The following is a 24,217-nucleotide window of genomic DNA, read 5'->3' as shown; positions in this document are numbered from 1 at the left end:
TTAGGTATGCCGCAGGAAGTTTGAGCGTACTGATGTTCAAAGATTAGTCATTTACTTTATTAGCTTTTTCTGTAATTTCATTGAGATTGTATGTGTATTGTATAGCGTATTGTATTATGTGTGTCTGATCAGTTTGTGTATGTAATTCTGTGAGGATGTTCAAACACTTTTTCCTTTACTCCCTGCCTAGAGTATCATCATGTCTTGATTGATACTGTTGAATTTATGATTATTATCAATCATATGTTCATTCATCGCAAAAAATCGTTTATACTTATTCACATTATGTGCTCTTTATAATGTGTAGTAAAGCTTCTGTCAGTTTGTCCTATACTGTATATGCATCTTTGCATTCTGTATATTTCAGTCTGAAGATTCCCGATTGTATTTGTTTTTGCTATCAGGTGAATGGGTGTTGAAACATAATTTGGCATTATTGTTGTTGGTTTTGAACTGTTTAAAATGTAAATGGTCTAATGAAGTATTAAGTATTAAGCAGATCGACCAGTAAAATATATATTCTGTTAAGAAATAAGAGTTGTATCATAGTCAATACAGAACCTAAGATGAAGCGTATCAGTTGTAATCTTATTGTCAACCATGCTAAAAAGAAGATTGACTAATATATGATAGAGAAGATAATGAGTCTAGTTCAAGCCAAGGTAACTGCCTATATATAAATCCAGGTGCCAGTCTAAGCACATTACTGGCTGGCGGGCACAAGCTTCCTAGTGTTCACGCTAGGAAATGAGAAGCCCAGCAGTTCACAAGGTTAAGTTATGATAAGCTCAAATATTTTGGGCCACGTTAGTGACGAATCCAGAACGCCTGTATTCAGTTAAGTGCAGTTAGATATTAGTTGATTATGGATATTCTAAGTGAAGACGAGAGTAAAATAAAAAATGGGAAGAGTGAAGTATGTGAAAGATTTTATACTGTTATTCAGACGGGGGACTGAAAACAGAATTTGTGCAGTGCAAAATAGGACAGTGCCTCTAACCAAACTCAAGTACCAGCACATTAGCAAGGCACAATTGATAACTGCACTCATTCTTCTTTGAATCAGGTAAGTGCTCATATAGTCGAGTCATTCCTGGCTATCATCATCATCATTATTTTCCAACTCCTGTTTCCTGGGTGTGGTGTACAAGCACTCGCCATCTCTTCCTGTCTGCATATATCTTCTGTTCCAGGACATCTTCCCATTTGAGACCTCTCTCCTCCACATCTGATTTCACTGTGCATATACAGCATTTCCCTGGCCTTCCCTCTGGTCTCCTTCCTTGGAGAGTTAGGTCGAAGTATTGTCTCGCAGGTCCCTTGCTCTTCTCTCCTCTTCTCATAATTTGCCCATACCACTGAACTCTATGCTTCTTCATTACACTGGTAATAGGGTCCTCAGTGCCAGCTTTCTTCCTGTTTACTACATTCCTGATTTTGTCATTTCGAGTACAACATATATATGTTGTAAAAACCATCTAACAACAGTGTATTTGTATTGAACAAGGTGGAACCTACAAGATTTTTATTTCAATTGGTATTTCCTGCTTGACAGTGTTGTCCTTGTAGGTTGTGCTTCCGAGTTACTTGAAGTGAGAAACTGATTCTAATTCCCCCCCCCCCCCTATACTCCAGTTTCTATATCTCCCCATAACAGCACATTATCAGCCAATACCAGAGCATTTCATCTACTGGCTATTTTCTTGATCAACTTTATGATGTCCATTATTATTATTATTATGAACAAGAGTGGTGATAGGGCACTTGCTTATAGGACACCTTTGTCTCAAACCATTTTGATCGTCCATTGCCTACCTGAACACAGGGTATAGCATCTTTACTTTGTCAGTCAGGTACTTTGGCACACTAAGGTCTTTCAGGCATTCCCACATCTTGTTCCAAGAGACATTGTCATAGGCCTTTTCAATGTCCAAAAATGTAATCACAAAATTCTTTCTATGTTCCCAGCACTTTTCTGTAAGCATTCTTATGTAGAATGTAGTGGAAGTGGAAAGTGTTTATTGAAGATTTTATTTGTAAACCTTGTTAAGTAGTACTTATTGTATGATCTGAAGTGTGGTGATAAAATATTTTATTTGTATTCCATGTAACTACCTAACCTGTACAGTGTAATATTTTGGTAACATATTGTATTTGTAACAACTAGATTTCATTTCTATATTTACTGGAACTATCCAGAAAGTTGTAACTTGAATTTCTGAACAGGGTGTATTGGCCTTTGTTAGTTATGTATTCTAGAAAGTATGTTCTGATTGTTCTGGAAACGGAAGATTCACGATCATGCATACTTGAGAAAATTATTTAAACTTCGCGACTGAAGTAGGAGTTGTGATTGGTGAATCTGGGTGGCGATAGGCGGGCTCCTGCGTTCTGATTGGCTACTCCAAGGCCAGGGTTTCCTCTTTAAAGAGAGCGAGGCAGCATTTCGTGGTCTGCCTGGCTGTCCGTCTTCTATCTCTTGATTGTCCCAAGTTTTGACGTCGTCTCGCTACTGGGATAGGCCACTTTGGGGTAAGCACTCTTGATTTCTATTCCACCTTAAATTTCATTTAATGTTTGCTTGCTTTTTCATATAAGAGTTTGCTCTAACCTCACCCAGACTCGCCACTCAATTATTTCGGATGCCTTAGCTTTTCAGCTGGGCTTGCCTGTTTGTTTCCGAGGCATTCCCCTTTCCTTGTTTCACAAAACATGTAAATTGTAGTTTTATGTATTTACCTTGGGGGTTTTGCCTCTAGGAGTTCCATGTCACTTGACGTGTTCAATTATGTTGTTCAGATATTTTGAAAGGTACGTTTAACTGCACTGTAAATTGTATTGTATGACTTGGGTTGTAATTAGATGTTTGGTATTTGCTTGACTCTTTGAACTTATAGAAGCTATTGTCAAGGAACATCCACTTTGTGTGTCTCAAGGAACATGTAATTTGTAGTTCACAAGTTTGGTATGACCGAAATTGTTCGGAATTTGTTTGGAAAGTTCTTTCTAAATAATATTTTGGTAAATAAAATACCGTATTTACGCGAATAATACCTGCACATTAAAAAAAAAATTGGGGCACGAAATTGGGGTGCGGGTTTTATTTGCACCAATGTTGGCATTTTTTTTTCAAAATCAGCCTTCCTAAATTTAGGGTGCGGGATTATTCGTGTAAATACGGTATTTTGAAAATCAGGGTTGATTTTACGGAATCTGCAACCTAAGCCATCTCCATGCCCTTGGTAGGTTCCCAGCTCCTTTCACGTTCCTGGGTTTTTATCGTCAAGTTGCCCCTACTGATATTTACCTGTGTTGTTATCGGCGGAGTTCCGCGTAGTTCATCAGCTGTTTTCTTGTGTGTGTAGTGTCTTAGGTACCGTGTAATTGCACTTTCCTCCCTTTACTGTGTTTGTTGTAGCTGCTGAAGTAACGGTTACATGGTAGCAAAAGCAAGCGCTAGGTTGCAGACGAAGAAAAGTGAACTGTGATCATACCTAACCTAAAACAGCGTAAAAGTTGTATATCACTTGAAATCTTGTTTCTACCCGTCAGGATGGCTTGCGCTGTTCCTAATCCTTTCCATTTGAGAAAAACAGAACTCGTTTATGAACTTCGTATCCGAAAAATTAATTCATCAGGCAATGTCAGAGACAGTCTCTCAACCTACCTGAGTTAACTACGGATGAGTTGCATGAGTCTTTGGCCGTGGTTAAAGATAAGTTAGCTGAATTTAACGCCATTCTTGTGTCCTTCTGTGCTTCTGAGTCCTCGCATGGCTAATTAGCGCGGGTTAAGGGGCAGTCATTACATTACCTGGACAGAATTAAGGATTTGTTGTCTCTCGAATTGCCGGAAGTTGAGTGGCAGGAATGTCAAGCCTTACTAGTACAGTTTTCGAGAATTTTCGACAGAATCAGTGGTTTGCTTGAAGGCAATAAGTTGAATAACACAGTTTCTGAAGTTCCAGTGTCTATCCCATCTGAAATGTGTGAAAGTGTTAACTCTGGTGATGCATCTGTTGCTGCTCAAGTGTGCAATCTGACACCTAGTGCGGGTGTTATTCAGGAGTCTGAGGTGACTTATGCTGCCCTGGGATCTTCTATTTTGTTGTCTGGAACTAGGACACCTGTCATTCAAATGATCTATCTTCTTTGCATGTTGGTACCCGTACAAATTTTCCTCTGGTAACTGGTAATTCTGTTGTGGCTCAGTGTCTGCCCTCTATTCTTACTCAGCCCGGTTCTGATGCAATGGTGCAAAACCACCCCACTGTCTTAGCACCACCGGTATCAAGTGCTATTTTTGGTTGCATAACACCTACACAAGCGGTTAATGCCCCGATGGTCTCTCAGATTTGTGAGAACCTTTCACAAATGAGGTTGTCTGCGCACATAACGTGGCAGGCTAACGTTAGTCCTAACCTAACCTGTACTCCGTCCTTTTCACGAGGGCACCAAAAGGAAAAGGATCAGCAGAGTCCATCCCTCCCAGGTGAAGGTACCTTAAGTCATGTAGGGAGGGGTAAATACCATTGCTGGTGACCATGTAGATTTAGTTGTAAGCTATTTGTAAGAGTTTAGTTATAAGATAATGATAAGTTTATTGTAAGGTATTTATAAGAGTTTATTATAAGGTCATAATTTTTGTTGTTAGTTGCAAGTAATTGTGTAGGTAAATACTTTAGGTATCCTCTAATGTAATGGATTTAGTATTATAAGTTAGGTAGGTTTTAGTTTAGGGTCACTGCTTGGAATTTATTCCCCTTACTTCCAGGTTTAGGGTAAACTCCTGTAGTTTCCTTTCACCCCCACCGTAAACTTGTCAAATGAATGAATTATAGATAGTGCTTACCCCGGGGCTAGGTACCCTAATATCCCTGGTATGCGAGGGAGAGCCCCTACTGCATACTCATTAAGCCACCCATTGGGTGACTCTACGCAAGATCTTTGAGACCAGCAGCATAATTTTGCCAAGTATTCCCCTGTCTGCTGCAGTTTGTTTATGTTACAGGGGCTGCAGTGACCAGCTTCTTCTGACAGCAACCTAAAGTGCCAAATTGGGAGGCACACTCTGTGCCTTGGGCACTACCATCCGGCACCACAATCCTGTGATGAATGTCCTGATGGAGGCAATCTGACTAGACGGTCTCTCACCCATCTGCTTATTTGGTGCAAGATACCACTGGACTGCATCTCACCTAGCTACCTGGTTTGGACTGAAATTGAATGGAGGCTGGCGGGAAACGGCCGTGTCAGCAGCCACATCATCAGCGAGAACCTGTGGCCTAGCTGTGCTGTGACTGGTGTGAAAAGGTGGTGCAAGATACTGGCTAAAAAGGAGGTTTTGAACGCTGTCTTACAAAAAAAGCAATAAGGTTCTGGATTACGAACAATGGGCAGTAGGAATGAGTGTACATCCTATCTGTGGACAGAGTAGAAATAGTCAAAGCAATTGTAAAAGGTTCAAAAGGCATTTTGAAGTGTAGTGTGATTATCCATGTAGACATTTATGTGGTACTTATTGAACAATTGGATCAATGAACACCTTTAGGGTAAAAGCACCAGTCATTGACACCCTTAAGGAAAATTTATACTTCATTTAATTCTACTTCAGTTTCTTTTTCGTCTGAACTTCTTTTCATGGTGTGAATATAATCTACAGTTCTTTCTTTATCTAGGATATATTTGTTCTAACAATAACGTTAGTAGTTAACTGGATATTTTTCTTTGTTTCAAATGTAAAAACTTAACCAGTCATTGACATGCTACAGAAACTTAAAACACCAATAGATGACACAGTAGAGAACCAATGGTTGACAGTTATGAAAATTATAACTAAGTATATCATCATCTTTATTAGAAATTGCAGCGTAGGAATATAACATTAGAACATGAAATAAACTGAATTCTGCCAATAATAAAATACAATAAAATGAAAATACTTCAATTGTGTTCCTAATAACACAAAGATATCTGAGAGTTGGGGTAAACTCTGAAATTTGCAAAAGTTACACTTTAGAAGACAGTCTTACATAAACACATAGGCCTAACATCTTATTTTGGAATTTTATTCATCACATCACAGGCAGATTGGCAGACATATAAACCAATTAATTAGCCTATTTGCCTTGAAATGTATTTTCTACTGTCCCATATTTAAGCGGTATGATCTACCAGTCCACTTCTACTTAACAAGGAAACTGGTAATGAATTGTTGAGCCTGGCTTGCCAAAAGTTAATGGTTTAGGTAGAATTTGAAGGATATCATTTGCAGAAACATTCCTTTTGTCACTTTCATTTTTAACGAATACATTCCTCAAACGATTAAGAGGGTTGAAGATAACAGCTGTGGCATTATCTTCATCGAGAACCTCTGTTATTTGGAGAACGTATTTGAAATATTTCTTCATTTTCTTAGTTTGGTATATAACAAAAGTACCTTCTTGGATTGCGATATCATCGTATAGGCGAGGCGAATTCTTAATAAACTTTCTCTCACTTAGGCCTAACAGACGTTCTTCCACTGGTTCATTCACTGCCGAAACACTGCCTTCATCTTGCATTTTAGAGGAAGATTCTTCGTAAGTCACAGGATCTAACTTTGAAGATAAATCGTTGACATCATCTTGGTGCTGAAGTTCTAAATTTTCAGTTTCTGACTCGTCAGTGAGATGGATGCTTACATCGTCAATACTGCTTCCTGAAGGAATCCATTCTTCTTCTTCCTCCGAAGAAATGATTTCACGCTGTTTCTTCCTTTTCGTGACTGTCTTCTTTGCCATAGTTTTTAATTTCATTGCTTCTTCTTTCTGTTCCTTCTTCTTTTGCCTTTCCATGGCCTTCACCTTCTTGCTTTCCTCTAAATCTAACTTCTTCCTTATCTTACTCTTGTGATATTCCTGCCACGATTTCGAAGTGACAACAGATGGTAGCGTTTCTCTTTTCTTCTTCTTCTGCACAGTAGAAACATCCGGCCAGAAAAGTATATTTTTAAATGGACTGGGGACATTACTTGGCATTCTTCTTGGTGTTGTTTCAACACATTTGCTGGTTGATTGCACTGGGATGTCTTCGTTTCGGGGTTTGGTATTTGGTGCTGAGTTAATAATTGAACTTGTTGATGGCATTGTGGCATCTTCCGAGATTTGTGGTTCTAGTTGCTCTTCATGCTCAATCAAATGATCAGTGTTTTTCTCCAGGTGTGGGATCACATCATGACTAATACACTTGGTTTTAATTTCTCTCCATGCATAATACAACGATGTGTCCTTTATCTCTCCATCCCATTCTTCAGCTCCTTGAAATTCTGATAATTTTCCTTTCCCAATAACATTTTCCAAAACTTTAAGTGCTATCTTGTTCTCATTCAAATCAAATTTTGAAATCAGATTTTCACTTCCAGAAGGAAATTCATGGTCTAAAACAGCGGATGGATTCCAAGGCACTAAACCACACTTCCTAAAGCCGTTCTGGATGGCTATGGAGGGGATGTCATTAAGCACCGATTTTAAAATCGGTGCAAAATCTTTCTTTTTCAAGATCGGCGAATCCATATTTTCTGTTCTCCATGAATGAACCTTCTCCTTCCAGCGTCCTTTCAATGATCTGAAAACGGAAACATCCATCGGTTGGATGAGATGTGTTGCGTTGGGATAAAGGGCTATGAGAATGATACCCTTTTCTGCGCAAAATTCACTAGTGTGAAGAGTCATGTGAGAGGAATGGCCATCGAGGAAAAGAATCACAGGAAGTTCAATGTTATTGCTTTTGAGCCATGGGTAAAATACGTTGGTGACAAATTCATAAAAAAGTGCTCCGGTCATCCACCCACTTTCTGAACACCCTATTCCCCAATCTGAGGGAATGCTGGCTGCAATTTCTGATGGGATCCTTTCATATTTAAACACAATTAATAGAGGGGCCATCACACCTGCTGCACTGGCTGTTATCATGACAGTTAAACATTCCTTTTCATCTGGATTTACCTTTTGGTAAATCTTTTTTTCTCCTTTCTTTGCTAAAATTTTCCCTCCTTTCGGATTCAAAAACATCCCAGTCTCGTCTGCATTAAAAACCCTAACCGGATTATCTAGTACATCCAAAACATTTTCATCACGCAGGTAATTATATATTTCTTTGTACCAGTTTTGCAAGTCTTCGGCTGACACGGATGCTCTTGATGTTGTTAGGTTAGGTAGCTGTGAAGGCCCTTCAGTAAATTATGTTTAGGGTCGAGCATGGCTCGACTTTTGGGGGGGAGGAAGATGTCACAGGTGTAGAACGTATTGGAAGTGGAAAGTGTTTATTGAAAATTTTATTTGTAAACCTTGTTAAGTAGTACTTACTGTATGATCTGAAGTGTGGTGATAAAATATTTTATTTGTATTCTATGTAACTACCTAACCTGTACATTGTAAATATTTTGGTAACATATGGTATTTGTAACAACTAGATTTCATTTCTATATTTACTGGAAGTATCCAGAAAGTTGTAACTTGAATTTTTGAACAGGGTGTATTGGCCTTTGTTAGTTATGTATTCTAGAAAGTATGTTCTGACTGTTCTGGAAACGGAAGATTCGCCGTCATGTATATTCGAGAAAATTATTTTAACTTCGCGACTGAAGTAGGAGTTGTGATTGGTGATTCTGGGTGGCGATAGGCGGGCTCCTGCGTTCTGATTGGCTACTCCGAGGCCAGGGTTTCCTTTTTAAAGAGAGCGAGGCAGCATTTCGTGGTCTGTCTGGCTGTCCGTCTTCTATCTCTTGATTGTCCAAAGTTTTGACGTCGTCTCGCTACTGGGATGGGCAACTTTGGGGTAAGCACTCTTGATTTCTGTTCCACCTTAAATTTCATTTAATGTTCGCTTGCTTTTTCATATAGGAGTTTGCTCTAACCTCACCCAGACTCGCCACTCAATTATTTCGGATGCATTAGCTTTTCAGCTGGGCTTGCCTGTTTGTTTCCGAGGCATTCCCCTTTCCTTGTTTCACAAAACATGTAAATTGTAGTTTTATGTATTTACCTTGGGGGTTTTGCCTCTAGTAGTTCCGTGTCACTTGACGTGTTCAATTATGTTGTTCAGATATTTTGAAAGGTACGTTTAACTGCACTCTAAATTGTATTGTACGACTTGGGTTATAATTAGATGTATGGTATTTGCTTAACTCTTTGAACTTATAGAAGCTATTGTCAAGGAACATCCACTTTGTGTGTCTCAAGGAACATATAATTTGTAGTTCACAAGTTCGGTATGACTGAAATTGTTCGGAATTCGTTTGTAAAGTCCTTTCTAAATAATATTTTGGTAAATAATATATTTTGAAAATCAAGGATCAGGGTTGATTTTCCGGAATCTGCAACCTAAGCCATCTCCATGCCCTTGGTAGGTTCCCAGCTCCTTTCACGTTCCTGGGTTTTTATCGTCAAGTTGCCCCTACTGATATTTACCTGTGCTGTTATCGGCGGAGTTCCGCGTAGTTCATCAGCTGTTTTCTTGTGTGTGTAGTGTCTTAGGTACTGTGTAATTGCATTTACTTTCCCCCCTTTACTATGTTTGTTGTAGCCACTGAAGTAACGATTACAGATACTAATATAAATGGTCCGTTATTGAACATTATAAATTTTCCAGCTAACTCATTCCTGGTTTCCAGCGTTTTGCCCCCATGTGCTAGGCTGGGCTCATCATTTGGTACCTAGCACACCTACCAAGACGCTGGATAATGCATACCATGGAGGCCACCGCATAAGCTAATTGTAGCCACCGGCAGTGCCAATGCACTATGAGAGACTTTGTCTCATTACCAACAATTGATGCCTGTTTGGCCATCAGATGATACAGATGTTGATTCCCAAATGGAATCTGAAATATTTGTTCCGAATGAGTAAATTTATAATACCAATATAAATGGTCCATTATTGGACAGTATATTTTTCCAGCTAACTCATTCCTGGTTGCCAGGCATCAATTGTTGGTAATGAGACAAAGTCTCTCATAGCGCATTGGCAATGCCGGTGGCTACAATTAGCCTACGCGGTGGCCTCCACGGTATGCACTAGCCAGCGTCTTGGTAGGTGTGCTAGGTACCAACTGATGAGCCCAGCCTAGCACAAGGGGGCAAAACGCTGGCAACCGGGAATGAGTTAGCTGGAAAATTTATAATGTCCAATTACGGACCATTTATATTGTTATTATAAATTTACTCATACGGAACAAATATTTCAGATTCCATTTGGGAATCAACATCTATATCATCTGATGGCCAAGCAGGCATCAATTGTTGGTAATGAGACAAAGTCTCTCATAGTGCATTGGCACTGCCGGTGGCTACAATCAGCCTACGCGGTGGCCTCCACGGTATGCACTAGCCAGCGTCTTGGTAGGTGTGCTAGGTACCAACTGATGAGCCCAGCCTAGCACAAGGGGGCAAAACGCTGGCAACCAGGAATGAGTTAGCTGGAAAATTTATAATGTCCAATAACGGACCATTTATATTGGTATTATAAATTTACTCATTCAGAACAAATATTTCAGATTCCATTTGGGAATTAACATCTACATCAGCATTCTTATGGTAAAAAAGAGCTCCATAGTACTTTGAACTTTACTGAACCTGTGTTGCTCTTCCTTAAGCAAAGCTTAAGTCTCATTTCGATGCTCTTTTCCAACAACTTCAGGGTGTGCAACAACAACGTTATGCCCCTATAGTTTCCACATTTCCGTCTGTTGCCCTTTTTAAACAGTGGGACGATGATTCCTTGTCTCAAGTCTTCTGGGATTTTGTTTTCTTCCCAGATCAACGAGGGCACTCTATATAGCCAATTTAAGCCAGATATTCCAGCTGTCTTGATCATATCTGAGTTGAGACCATCAAAGCCCGAGGACTTTCCATTTTGCATGTTAATGGGGATTGGTTTTTCTGGTTTTCCTCTATTCTACAGTTGGTGGTGGTGGTGGTGGTGGTGGTGGTGGTGCTTCCATCTCCATTTAACAACATGCTGAAGCACCTCTTTATTTCATTTCTGATCCCTTCCACTGTTCTTATCAAACTACCATAGTTCATTTCCAGGGTATGGATATTTCCATATCCACTTCTTATACTTTTCTACTACTTTATATCGTAACTTCCTACTTCCTTGACGCCTTTCTCTATCCTGGTAGTAAAGTCATCCCAGCATTTTTTCTTTTCTTCTTGGATTAATCGTTTTACAGCCAACTCCTTGGTTTGATATTCCTGTGCTACCTCTACAATTTCTACCTAATTTCTTCTATCACCCAATGTTTTGTTTTACTTGATCTAATTTTCTATTCAGCGTATTTCTTTCTTTTACTGCTGTCTTGAGCCGGTCATTCCACCAAGACGTTTCCTTCTCTATTGGTTTTGCAATTGTTTTCCCACAGATTTCATCAGCTTCCCTTATAAGAGTTTCTTTGAACAAGGCCCATTCTTCTTCTAACCCTCTAATCTCAGTTTTGGATCATTCTGTCATTATCCATGCATGGGACTTGTCTTTCTTCTCCGAGTCCTTCAATAATCAGAAACTGATCTTTGGCATTTTCATGCACTTAGCTTTGGGGACATGGACATCTTTAACATCAGCTATTAACAGTCAGTGGTCAGTATCTAGATATTCACTGGGTATGACTTCGACATCACTAACATACTGACCAGCAGAAAGAGATGCTCGAATAAGCTTGAGCAGAGCTTTGAAAAGTAGGAAAAACTAAGACAAATATTCATTTATAGGATAAGGAAGAAGGGATTGGAATAAATTATCAACGAAAATGTTCAATAAATTTCCAAGTTCTCTGAATACGTTTAAGAAAAAGCTAGATAAACAGTTGAGAGGGAATTTGCTACCTGGGCGACAGCCCTAAATGCAGATCATTGATGATGATTGAGACTTGTATACCAGACCTTAAATTCTTGGTTGTTTTCTTCTTTTAACAGTTGTAATATAAACATACATTTCTAGGTAAATCAATCCTTGTCTGCGTACATATTTCTCAGTGATGAAGAACACCAACCCATTCATGCATGAACATGACAGAACTGCAGAAGGAGTACTTTGTGTAAAGAAGAAAGAAAATATCAAAAACAATACAATGTTGAAACTTAATGTGAGATAAATGTTGTAAATGAACATGCATAGAAATGACAAGAGATTTAAGTTTAATTTATATACATCAGTGAAACATTACACTCACTATGAAGGGGAGATTGAGGCACGAAACCTGAAGCATCACCATCGTCTGATCGTCGTCCTCCGAAAATTGCAGCTAATGTTTTTGCATCAGGAGGGGGAATGGGGTACATTCCAATTGCCATCTCCACTAATGAAAGGCCCAATGACCAGATGTCACTCTGTACAGAATAGTGAGTGCCTTGCAACCTCTCCGGCTGAAAAAAATGGGGAAGCAATATCAATAGGATGAAAGTGGTAACAAATCTATTTTCTATACCAAAAAAGTGTCAATTTTCAGTACTGTTCTTGTCTACATACATATCTTCATTATAGACCATCGTTATAGACTGTTATGCCTTTCGATGATCAGTCTGCAAACCTCCGTGAATTTACTAAACGCCGCCACAATCCTCTACTTGTAACTACTTCTGTGGCCTCATTTAGTTCTGTACCTCTTATCTTTAAATCTTTAGAAACTGAGTCTAACCATCATCGTCTTCGTCTCCTACTTCGCTTACCTTCCATAACAGAGTCCATTATTTTCCTAGGTAACCTATCCTCCATTCACCTAACATAACCCCAGCACCAAAGCTGGTTTATGTGTACAGCTTCATCCATCAGGTTCATTCCTAACTTTGCCTTTATCTCATCACTGCAAGTACCCTACTGCCACTGTTCCCACATATTTGTACCAGTAATCATTCTCACTATTTTCATGTCTGTTACTTCTAACTATTGAATGAGATATTCTGAGTCCACCCAACCTTCACTCCCATAAAGCAAATTTAGTCTGACAACAAGACTGATGCTGACTTCCTTTTTACAGAATACTATTGATCATAACTGCAAGCTTACTGCATTGGCTTTACTGCACCTTGATTCAACCTCACTTACTAAACTACCATCCTGGAAGAAGACACATCCTATATACTTGAAATTATATACCTGTTCCAGCTTTTTATCCTGAATCTGACATTCAATTCTCTTGGATTTCTTACCTACTGACATCAATTTAGTCTTCAAAAGGCTAATTTTCAAACAATACTGATTGCACCTATTTTCAAGTTCCAAGCTATTGACTGCAGGCTTTCAACACAATCTGCCATTAAAACCAAGTCATCAGCATAGGGCAGACTGCTTACTATATTTCCACGTAACTGAATCCCTCCCTGCACCTTTCAGCAGATGATCTACGTAAACAATAAACAACAAAGGTGAAAGATTATAGCCTTGTCTAACCCCTGTAAGTACCTTGAACCAAGAACTAATTCTACCATAAATTCTCACTGCAGCCCAATTGTCAACATAAATGCCTTTGATTGATTTTAATAATCTACCCTTAATCCCAATGTCCCTCAGTATGGCGAACATCTCTTCCCTTGGTACTTTGTCCTATGTTTTCTTTAGATCTACAAAACACAACTGTCTATTCCTCTCGTAGCATTTTTCAATTACCTGGCGTATACTGAAAATCTCATCCTGACAGCCCCTCTGTGGTCTGAAACCACACAAGTTTTCATCCAACTTCCTCTCAACCAATGATCGCACCTTCCCTTCCAAGATGTCTGTGAACACTTTGCCTGGTATACTGATCAATGACATACCTCAATAGTTGCTGCAATCCTTCCTGTTACTTTGCTTGTAGATAGGTGCAATTACTGCTCTTGTTCAATGAAGAGGTACCTTACGAACATTCCATGCTAATATTATTTTGTGAAGCCATTTCATCCCTGCCTTCCAGCTATATTTCTCCATTTCAGGTCTAATTTAATATATTTCTGCTGCTTTATGACAACGGAGTTTGTTTATCATTCTTTACACTTCCTGAAGCATAATTTTAACTGACATCATAGTCCTCCTCCTCGTGAGCTCAGTTGTTCGTGACATCTACAAAAAGATTTCCTTTTACATTGAGAAGATTTTCGAAATATTCCTTCTACCTGTCCAGTGATTCCCTGGGATCTATTATGAGTTTCCCTGATTTAGCCTTAGCACGTTATTACAGAAATCATCCCATGACTTCCTTTTGGATTCAACAACTACTTGTTTCACTCGGTTTCTTTCATTTACGTACAATTCCCTGTCTGTGTCAGTCCTTGTTTGGAACCATTTTGCTATGCCTTCTTTTTACGTTCAAAAACTGCTCTCACTTCGTCATTCCACCAAGATGATGGCAGATATCTCGAGGAAATATTGGTTAAAGGAGAGCTACTTATCAGTAATTGTTGAGGTGCTGATAAGAGGAACAGACCTCCTCCTGAGAAACCATCTTTATACTAAGTAATATATTTGTTTAATTATACCGCGTCTTGTGGCAAGTCCACTGAGAGCTCGTTTCTATAATAGGGAATTATATAAACATACAGTAATACTGTAGCTGCTTCTTTCAATTATCTCCCCCTGTGGGTGGAAGCAGTAGAACAACACCCACGGTATCCCCGGCCTGCCACAAAAGGTGACTAAAAGAGGCCCCAGGGGCTCTGAACTTCGGAACATGGGTTGGCGACCACGGGGCCCTTAGCTGAGTCCTGGCATTTCTTCCACTTACTTGTGCCAGGCTCCTCACGTTCGTCTATCCTCTCTGAGCTCCCTTGGTCAACTCTTTTTTTTCTGACCCCGACGGTATTAGAGCCTACGGAGTCTTTCAGTTTCACACCCTTCGTGGCCCTGTCTTTCTTTGGCCGATACCATTTTTTGAAGTGTAGGAACCCTTCCTTTTTTTTTCTCTGATTAGTGTTACAGGATGGTTGCCTAGTTGTACCTCCTCTTAAAACAATAATCACCACCACCATCACCTATTTCAATTATCTAAAGTATCTGCTACCGAGCTCGATAGCTGCAGTTGCTTAAGTGCGGCCAGTATCCAGTATTCAGGAGATAGTGTGTTCGAACCCCAGTGTCGGCAGCCCTGAAGGTGGTTTTCTGTGGTTTCCCCATTTTCACACCAGGCAAATGCTGGGGCTGAACCTTAATTAAGGCCATGGCCGCTTCCCTCCCATTCCTAGCCCTTTCCTGTCCCATCGTCGCCATAAGACCTATCTGTGTCGATGCGACGTTAAAAAAACAACTGCTGAATCAAGTCTTCAAACATTTTAGAAGCTTCTAGGAACCACCGCTTAACAGACAAGAACATGAATATAAACATCTAAAATAACTACAGGAGAAAAAAAAGAAAAGAATAAAGGATGTTTAAGGGGATCAAAAATTGTTCAGTTCTAATGCTAACAAAGTTCAGAGCTTTTAGGTGGTGTCACCATGTGAAGTGCTCAGAACTGAGGCAGCAAAGGTGAGATTACTCTGAACAGGCTACAAGTCAGAGAGAGAGAGAGAGAGAGAGAGAGAGAAGTGGGGGGGAATAATAAAGGAACACATACTATAAGATGTATACAATGGCTGGCCAGTGTGGGAAGAAAGAGCAACAATAATAGGAGACTAGGACAAACAAAGAAACACAAAAGGAAAAGGACAATCTCTATCTTTATATACTGCCGTCTTCAAACAGATAATTTCTCTCCTCATCAATCCCTGTTCTTCTATATCCATCTGTTCTCAGCCCCCAATGATCTCATTTCTGTGTCCCAGCTTCACTAGGAAGGCGGGCATGAACTCTCACTGAGGGGCAATCTTGACAGATCTTCAGTCTTGATGTGGGATAAGCGTAGGATAAGAAGAAAGCTGTGTGGCTACAGCAAAAGGGAGGATATGACAAAGAGAAATACAGGTGGTAAAAGACTAGGAACACAGGACAAACACTAAAAGGAGAGAATGATCTCAATGAGAATGAGAGAGAGGGGGAGAGAGAGAGAGGGAGGGAGAGAGAGAGAGAGAATCAAGATGGAGATTATCCTTGACCTTTTGCGTTTCTACGTTTGTCCTCATCTCCTATTTCTGTTTTGCTCCCTCTTTCCACACTGACCTCCCATTGCGTTCATCCTATTGTATGTGTTCCTTTCCTATTCTCCCCCCAACCCCCCTCTCTTCGACCTGATTTGATACTTGTTTCTTCCTTTCCTATACTTACTATCTACATCTCACGAGAAGAGCTTGTAGATACAGTACGAGTAACAGGTACTACACTCTAAGCTACAAACATTCATAGTGATAGTGCAAGCTCTCTGAAAGAGATGCATGCGCAGTATTTATAATTATAGTAAGCTAAATGTGGAAGGGGTAAATGGGGCTTCCTCCTCATGTATGTAACACTCCGTATGGTAGTCTGTGAATTGAATTTGATGTTCGTCAGACGGTTGAACATTCAAAGGTCAGGAAAGGCTTCACCAACATTTCCAGGTTAGTCCAAAACAATAATGGAACCCCTTTCCTTCTGATATTTTTTTCTTTATTCTTTGTTGACAGGTCTGTTGTCTGTCACCTACAAAAAAAGACAAAAGTATTTTATTATTATTTATTATGATATGGCAATCAATGATGTTCACCTCCAGAAAGGCTGCACATATGCTGTCATGTATCACTCACTCAAATCTGCAACAACTGTTCTTGGTTTGAAAAGCACTTTCCGTCTTGTGGCATTCTTCTTCTTTAACCAGCTGAAGCATGCCAAAATAAGATTGTTTCTTCTTGTCTCACAACAAGCAAAAGGCCAGTTGAATAAAGACTCTTTCCCAATATTTACAGATGGTAAATAATAATTGTAGGAAATGGTTAGGTGCACACTCAAAAGTACCATCCATTTAAACAACGTTCTGCTCACACAAGAATTTCATACTTTAATTGCAAGAAAATATCACTATATCCTGTACTACTCCATTATTGATCAAAATATCTTCGCCTTTGGTTGTTGCCATAATAAGTGCTTCATGGGCTTCTTGTGCTGATTTTGGAAGTTTAGGAGAATTTTGTAACCTTGCACGAGTAACATGATTTCCAGTAAACACCATGTTTTTTTTTATGGGTGAGTTAACAATTTCAGGTAGTGTTTCAATTTTCCTGTGAATTACCTTTGATGGCCTCTTATCTAGGTCTTCCTCGGCTTTCCGTTTTATAGTATTGAGGATCAATTTGCGATAAAGAACCTCGTCAGTAATTTGTTTATGGCTATGGACGCCTTCAACTAGAGAAATTGTCATACCTCCCATAGTAAAAAAGCTTAGCATTGCATTTATTTCTAGTACACCTTCAACATCATTCTCCAGTAGTTTTCATAACATGATATGAATTATATTGAAAGTTTCTGTAAATGAGAATTTGTTTATCTTTCTACCTGAACATAGTGTGGATAACACCACTTCCTTCCATCATAAGAAATATTAAAACACTCTTCACATATAACACTAAGGCCAGGTTTCTTCAATGAATGTTAAGTGTTAACAATGCAGTAGACTTAATATACAATTTAACAAAATGACCACCTCGTCATGAATTGTTAACACTAACAAATTGTTAATACTTGTGTTAAATTAACATGACACCTTTTAACAGCTGTTAAAATTTCAAAATTTCAGCATCTACAAGACGTATTGTACCCTGGTGGGGTGTAGGCTGCATCATTTAATTATAATTATTTATTAAGGAATATATTTAATATTCGCTGAGCAAGAATATCACACATTGTACATTGTAGGCCTACCAGCTAGTTCGTAAGGTGTTGTGACATCCATTCAGACTTCAATCTCCACAGGCATTATGAAGCAGAAATTAGTATTCCGAGAAAGAGGGAAAGAGAATGGGATGGTAATTTCTGAGCTGAGGGGAAATCCATAGCCTTAGGGCCGGTGATATTCTGAACAAGGAAAACACGGCACGCAGGATTTCTTGGAAATGATGTCATGGAAAATCCTACGCCGAGCCCTTGTTTGAAGCTTGCAGTTGGTAGCTACAGGAAACATGAGATTTCAAATTGCCACTTAGCCATAGGCCAATAGTAAAATTCGCCGGAAGAAGAAGCCATGCACACATGATATTATGGGAGGAGTGATAAGGATTGACTTCGCGGATAAAATTAATAAAGGAAAACTGAATACAGATTCGTAATTAGGAAAATTTTTAGAACCATGACCTAATATTACAAGTTGGTAATTAATGGAGATTTACGGTTGTAACTCTGAAATCAGTGATGCTATTCTCCAATTAGTCAAAAGCAAGGGACGCCACAAATGGCGCGTATTTACCTGCCAAGAAGACAGGAGCTAAAATCGTAATTATTAACATTACCAACGATAGAAATGAGTTGAGATTTTACACAGAGGGAAGAAATGTATAATCACATAAGTGAACTCCAAGTTTAAGCCACAGGCAGGTCTGCATGGAGTCAAATGGGGAAATTGGAACTTCTCACTCCAATGTGACCTTTCGTGAACTCGGAGAGGGGAGGAAACTAATATAAATATAAATCCCGGCGGCTTACAAGACACTTGGTAAAGTTTGTTTGAGCGGTCACTATGTTCCGGTATTTGTAACCAATACTCTGTCACACGCTGTAAAAGTTTGTCGAGCAGTTACTACATTCCAATACGTGTAACCATAGCAGTTTGTAAAATTGGGTCGAGCGACTACGATGTCAGTGCGTGTAACCAATACACTCTATAACATTTGTTCGAGCTGTTACTACGTCTTTAGAGTAGTGTAACCAATCAACTCCATAAAGTTTAGAGTTACCAGCAGCAATTGCCTACCGGAAAATATCTAGCAATTCATAAACATTTGCGAAAGTGAGCGAAAGTAAAACCTACTGTGTTAGGATCAATGGAAAACGACTTTAGGAACTGTGAAGTTTCACCTGTAGACTTTTAGAACGGGAGGATACCTGGTCGGTCTCATGGACGTTAGCAGACAAGTACGCAAACATTACGTGAGTGCCGGGTTTGGAAAACGAGTGCGCACCGGGCTGTTAAGGTGATCACGTTATATCACCAGTTCCTAAGTGCCGGGAAGGAACGAAGAATGTATGTGTAAATTAGGCGGGTCAGATAAAAGGCCACAAGTGTAAAATTTTCATTTAAATATATCTGTGTGTAAAGTTGTCATAATGTTAAATTTTTAAATCTCCAAAGTGCATTGGATTACTTCTTCAAGCTGACAGGAAAGCTAACAGAATGCAGTGCTAAACCGTCAAGGGCCATGAGGCTTTTCCTCCGGTTTAGCAAACTACAGGCAGAGACGAATACAATATCAATCTAACTATGTAGAGTTGTTAATGTTAAGGGGAGGAGAGCTCAAATTCTTTAATAATGGTAACTTGAACATCAAGCGAGCCGCTTCAAATCAAATCAAATCAAATCAAATCAAATCAAATCAAATCAAATCAAATCAAATCAAATCAAATCAAATCAAATCAAATCAAATCAAATCAAATCAAATCAAAATCTCTTTATTTGCAAATGAGGTGTCTACCTCAGTGGCAAATGGTACACTAAAATACATTATTGTCAAGCACTAAATATTAAATTAACAAGAGAAGAAAATTTTTCTATAATACAATATTATACAATTTACGCTAACAATGTTTTCTATTAAACACACAGCTCATCCTTAATAAATTTATATTGTTTACAAAATTCTACTTATAATATCTCCTGTACTACTTACAAATATAGTCAACTGATATACAGTAAGTGGAATTACTTCAAATGATACTATACAACTGGTATAAGATTAATATTTACATTGCATTTTTTACTTTTTTTTACTTTTTTTTTTTACCGTTCTGGAACCTAAGTAGCATAACGACCTGCTGCGTCTTAACCAGAGCCCCTTTTGCCACCACTTTTCAGAGTTCCTGAAGGGCCTTAACAGCTACCGTAGCGGTCCCAGGGCCCTCGAAGTCCCCCCTGTACTTCACCCCTACAGGCAGTCCCCTACTTTGGCTGTCCAAACTCCTTAGACCAGGGGATGGAATTAATTTATTCACACACATTTTTTTAAAAATTTACAATAACCTGCACTGGTCGAATGCCCTCTAACACTTCATTTATTTTCTCTGTTGCTGTTTATTCTCTTCTTGAATATCTGTACAGATTTTGGAAAAGGATCAAATACTACCCCTGGTAAACTGTTCCACTCCTTCACACCCTTCCCAATGAATGAAAATTTACCCCAATCGCTTCTGCTAAAATTCCTTCTAATTTTATATTTGTGGTCAGTCCTGCCGATATAATTATTTACCAACTGAAGCCTCTCATGGATATCTCCCCATGCTTCTTCTCTTGTATAGGCTCTATATAATCCTATAAGTCTAGTTTTCTCCCTTCTCTTACTTGAAGTTTCCCACCCAAGTTCCTTTAACATTTCTGATACACTACTCTTTCTCCTGAAATCCCCTATTACAAATCTTGCTGCTTTCCTCTGCACACTATCTATTTCTTTTATTAGGTATTCTTGGTGAGGATCCCAAACACTGTTTGCATATTCCAGTAATGGACGAACCATACTCAAGTAACTTTTTTCTTTTAATTCTTTGTTGCATCCTTTAAGTAGCCTCATTATGACATGTAACGATCTGTATGCTTTCCCCAACAATGTCGTCAACATGACCCTTCCAGTGCAAATTACTTTCAAATCTCACACCTAAGTATTTGCACTTGCCATCTTTTGGGATAACTACCTCATCCAAAGTATATTCAAATTCAGTTTTAAAGCTCCTGTTTGTAAAAGTTATAACAGTTGATTTGCCTACATTAACCTTCATATTATTTTCTTCAACCCATTGTTGGATACTTTCAAGGTCCCTTTGTAATTCTGAACAATCCTCAATGTTGTTTATTTCCCTATAAACAATTATGTCATCTGCATACAATCTTATTTTTGATGTTATATTGTTCCCTAAATCGTTAGCGTATATTAAGAAAAGTAACGGACCGATTATACTACCCTGTGCAATTCCCTTCCAAACTTTCTCTTCCTGAGATACATTATTTCCTACTTTGACTTTCTGAACCCTTGAATTTAGAAATATTTTTATCCAACGTGTAACCCTTACGTCCAATCCTATTCCCTCCAATTTCTTTAACAATATTCCATGTTCCACTCTATCAAAGGCCTTGGAAAGATCTATCGCTACGCAATCTAACTGACCTCCTGAATCCAATTGATCTGATATGTCCTGCTGAAATCCCACCAGTTGTGCCTCACAAGAAAATTTCTATCTAAATCCATACTGGCTCCTCATGAACCAATTTTTATCATCACATATCCCTCTGATGTACTTTGATATTAAACTCTCCAGTATTTTACAAACTATACTGGTCAGGCTGATTGGTTTGTAGTTCTCTGGTTTCCTTTTATCACCCTTTCCTTTATAAATTGGTATTATCGGATTCTATACTGTTCTTTAACAAACTCATATAGTTCAGATCTAGCTAGACAAAGGGACAAAATATATATATATATATATATTTTGCTAGTGGCTTTACGTCGCACCGACACAGATAGGTCTTATGGCGATGATGGGACAGAGAAGGGCTAGGAGTGGGAAGGAATCAGCCGTGGCCTTAATTAAGGTACAGCCATAGCATTTGCCTGGTGTGAAAATGGGAAACCACGGAAAACCATTTTCAGGGCTGCCGACAGTGGGGTTCGAACCTACTATCTCCCGAATACTGGATACTGGCCGCACTTAAGCAACTACAGCTATCAAGCTCGATAAGGGACAAAATAATATGTAAATAATTGTATAAGCACTCTTTATATTCTTGTTTAATTTAGTAAGAGTAGATTAGGTTTGGTTTTTCTTTTGAAGTGCTTGAAGTGATCATTTATTGTTTGTGAAGGAGCACGATTCAATTTTCAGAGTCACGTTAGAATTGCTCAAAATGTGTTTGTCTGACGTGGGTCAGTTTCTCGTAATTTTTATAGATATTAAGGCATGTTGTGAGATTATCCAGAGGTACAGGGTTGCCAGTGTATTTTAATATTGTTAGAAAAGATTGATGTCCGACTGTTTTGAATGTAAATAACAGTGATTATGTGTGCTGTGAAGTTGCACCAGTGGACGTCAATAATAATAATTATTAGAAGTATCGGAGTGATAAATGGACACGGGTTATGTCTAAATGAGTGTTTAATAATACTACTTGGTGAATAAGGCACAGGCCTGATTTGTAGAATGATTTCAAATAAATGTAAATGTGGAGATAGCATGTGGACAGCAAGTACTGTATTTACTCGCATATTAGACCCTTTTTCCCCCCCACTTTTACAGTCAAACAAAGTAAAGGGGGGTCCAATATGCGATAACCTCAAATTTTGTGCAGTGAACACATGACTTCTAGGTTATCAAAAGCTATAAATTGTACATGTAAACGTTCTACACTGTTCTTTAACAAACTTATGAATGGATTTGAGTTATACTGGCTATATTTGTTGGAAGGCAGTATTTCTAAATGTAAAAAAAATCAATAAATGGTGAACACTACTTTTAGGCCTACATATAAAGCAATTATAATCCGTTTTAGTTACTCATATCACGTCATTCGTTTAATCTCATTAATTCCTCTGATGAGGTCGATGTCAGGAAGGGCATACAGTCGTAAAAACTTTCTACGAAGATTCGTCTCACTTCATACTCCACCCCATAGAGAAAAGGGATAAGGGTATTGTATTATCATATTATGCAATATTGATACAAAATAACTCAATGGCCAGTCATTTGTCTGTCAGCTGAGCAGTAGAGGCCTACCACACAGTAAACCTGATCATTGCTTTCATTTTAATGGTCTTGCACTGCCAACTTTCCTGTGATCTCCTCACCCATGCAATTTCAACTATCAATATCAAAGGGTAGAGAAGGGACCACCTATGCAATATCATTAGCTTGTATACTGTCTTATAAAACTGGGATTAATTTCGACCCCATATATATTGGGGTCATCTTCAGCCACACTCCAATTGGAAGACATATATACAGATATAACCAATAATATATTAAACAATCTGATATGTCACAATTTATGATCTTAATTTAAAACATTGATGAATTCCGAACAACACATCCAAACTTGAAACCAAATGACACATCGAAATGGCTGTGGTTGATGCTGAACTATGTCGTCACTCCTACAGCAACCCAATGTTCCCATGCTGATCTGGGAGTTGGCATCCCTATCTGTATAGATGAGCAACTTGATTTATAATTTATGTTTGTTCAATAGTAATATGGGTGTGACTTGTATATAGCTTGAAGGGGAACATTCGTAACTTGAACAGGTTTTCCTGTTCATCAGATATAGTGATCTATTGTTTAATTTGGTTTGGTTTGAAGTGAATGTCTGAAAAGAAATAATTTGATGTAAATTATTGAGAAAAGAAGGGAAGCCAGAGGATCGAGATTAACATGCACTGCAATTGAGAGCATTCGAGGTCCTGTCTTTTTAAACCATTTAAAAAATAGTTTTGTTTCAGACTATAGAGCCGTGTTGTTGAAAGTGTGCCAAACCACCAGCTGATAACTAGTGTATGTTACGAGTTGTATTTACGTAGTGACTGGAAGCATGCTTTTTTTTTTTTATTTTTTTAATAACTGCAGCTGTTGAAAGTCAGACCCTTATTTTTAAGTATATTTCATGCTTGTTCTCTATATTTATCACATCAGGACTTACTTAAACAGCTGTAAATGAGATAAGATAGACCGCATTGTTTAGGTTAGGTATTTTATCGCCCGGATAGAATAAAAGAATAAAAATAAATAACAGGGAAGTTGGCCGCATTTATGGATATCTACAGGTGAGGCGGTAATGCGTTTTATTATCATAATGTTTAATTTCGTACGTTCGTTGTCTCCCAGTTTTTATTAACGCATACTCTAGTATGTTTTGTTTGGCGTCTCCGAAAATCGTTGAAAGCAGGGACATAAAAAAAATCAATATTATTATTATTATTATTATTATTATTATTATTATTATTTGTTAGGTACGTTGGCGAGTAAAACAATTGTAATTGGATTGTTTTTATCATGTTTTAAACCTACTTCTCTCCCAAAAAAAACCTATATTGGCCCAAGTTGTGAGATATTAAACGATCACTTTGTTAATGATCTTGCCTGCCTATATTAACAGGCCTAGCAACAACCATGAATATTTC

At 38.5% G+C, this 24,217-nt stretch overlaps 1 protein-coding gene across 4 annotated transcripts in view; it reads right to left on the bottom strand.

The window, feature by feature from the left end:
• The window catches only part of Dsor1 (mitogen-activated protein kinase kinase 1), a 172,468-nt gene that overhangs the window by 45,921 nt on the left and 102,330 nt on the right, over nucleotides 1-24,217 (bottom strand). For all 4 annotated transcript variants that reach the window (XM_067153266.2, XM_067153269.2, XM_067153267.2 and 1 more), the window contains one exon: nucleotides 12,207-12,399. In XM_067153266.2, the coding sequence (XP_067009367.1) occupies nucleotides 12,207-12,399 (193 nt within the window). The remainder of the gene's footprint in view (nucleotides 1-12,206; nucleotides 12,400-24,217) is intronic.

The sequence above is a fragment of the Anabrus simplex genome, chromosome 1 (assembly GCF_040414725.1).
Source record: "Anabrus simplex isolate iqAnaSimp1 chromosome 1, ASM4041472v1, whole genome shotgun sequence".
NCBI classification, from domain to species: domain Eukaryota; kingdom Metazoa; phylum Arthropoda; class Insecta; order Orthoptera; family Tettigoniidae; genus Anabrus; species Anabrus simplex.
The sequence above is the reverse complement of the archived record's forward strand: the minus strand, read 5'-3'. Positions and strand labels throughout refer to the sequence as shown.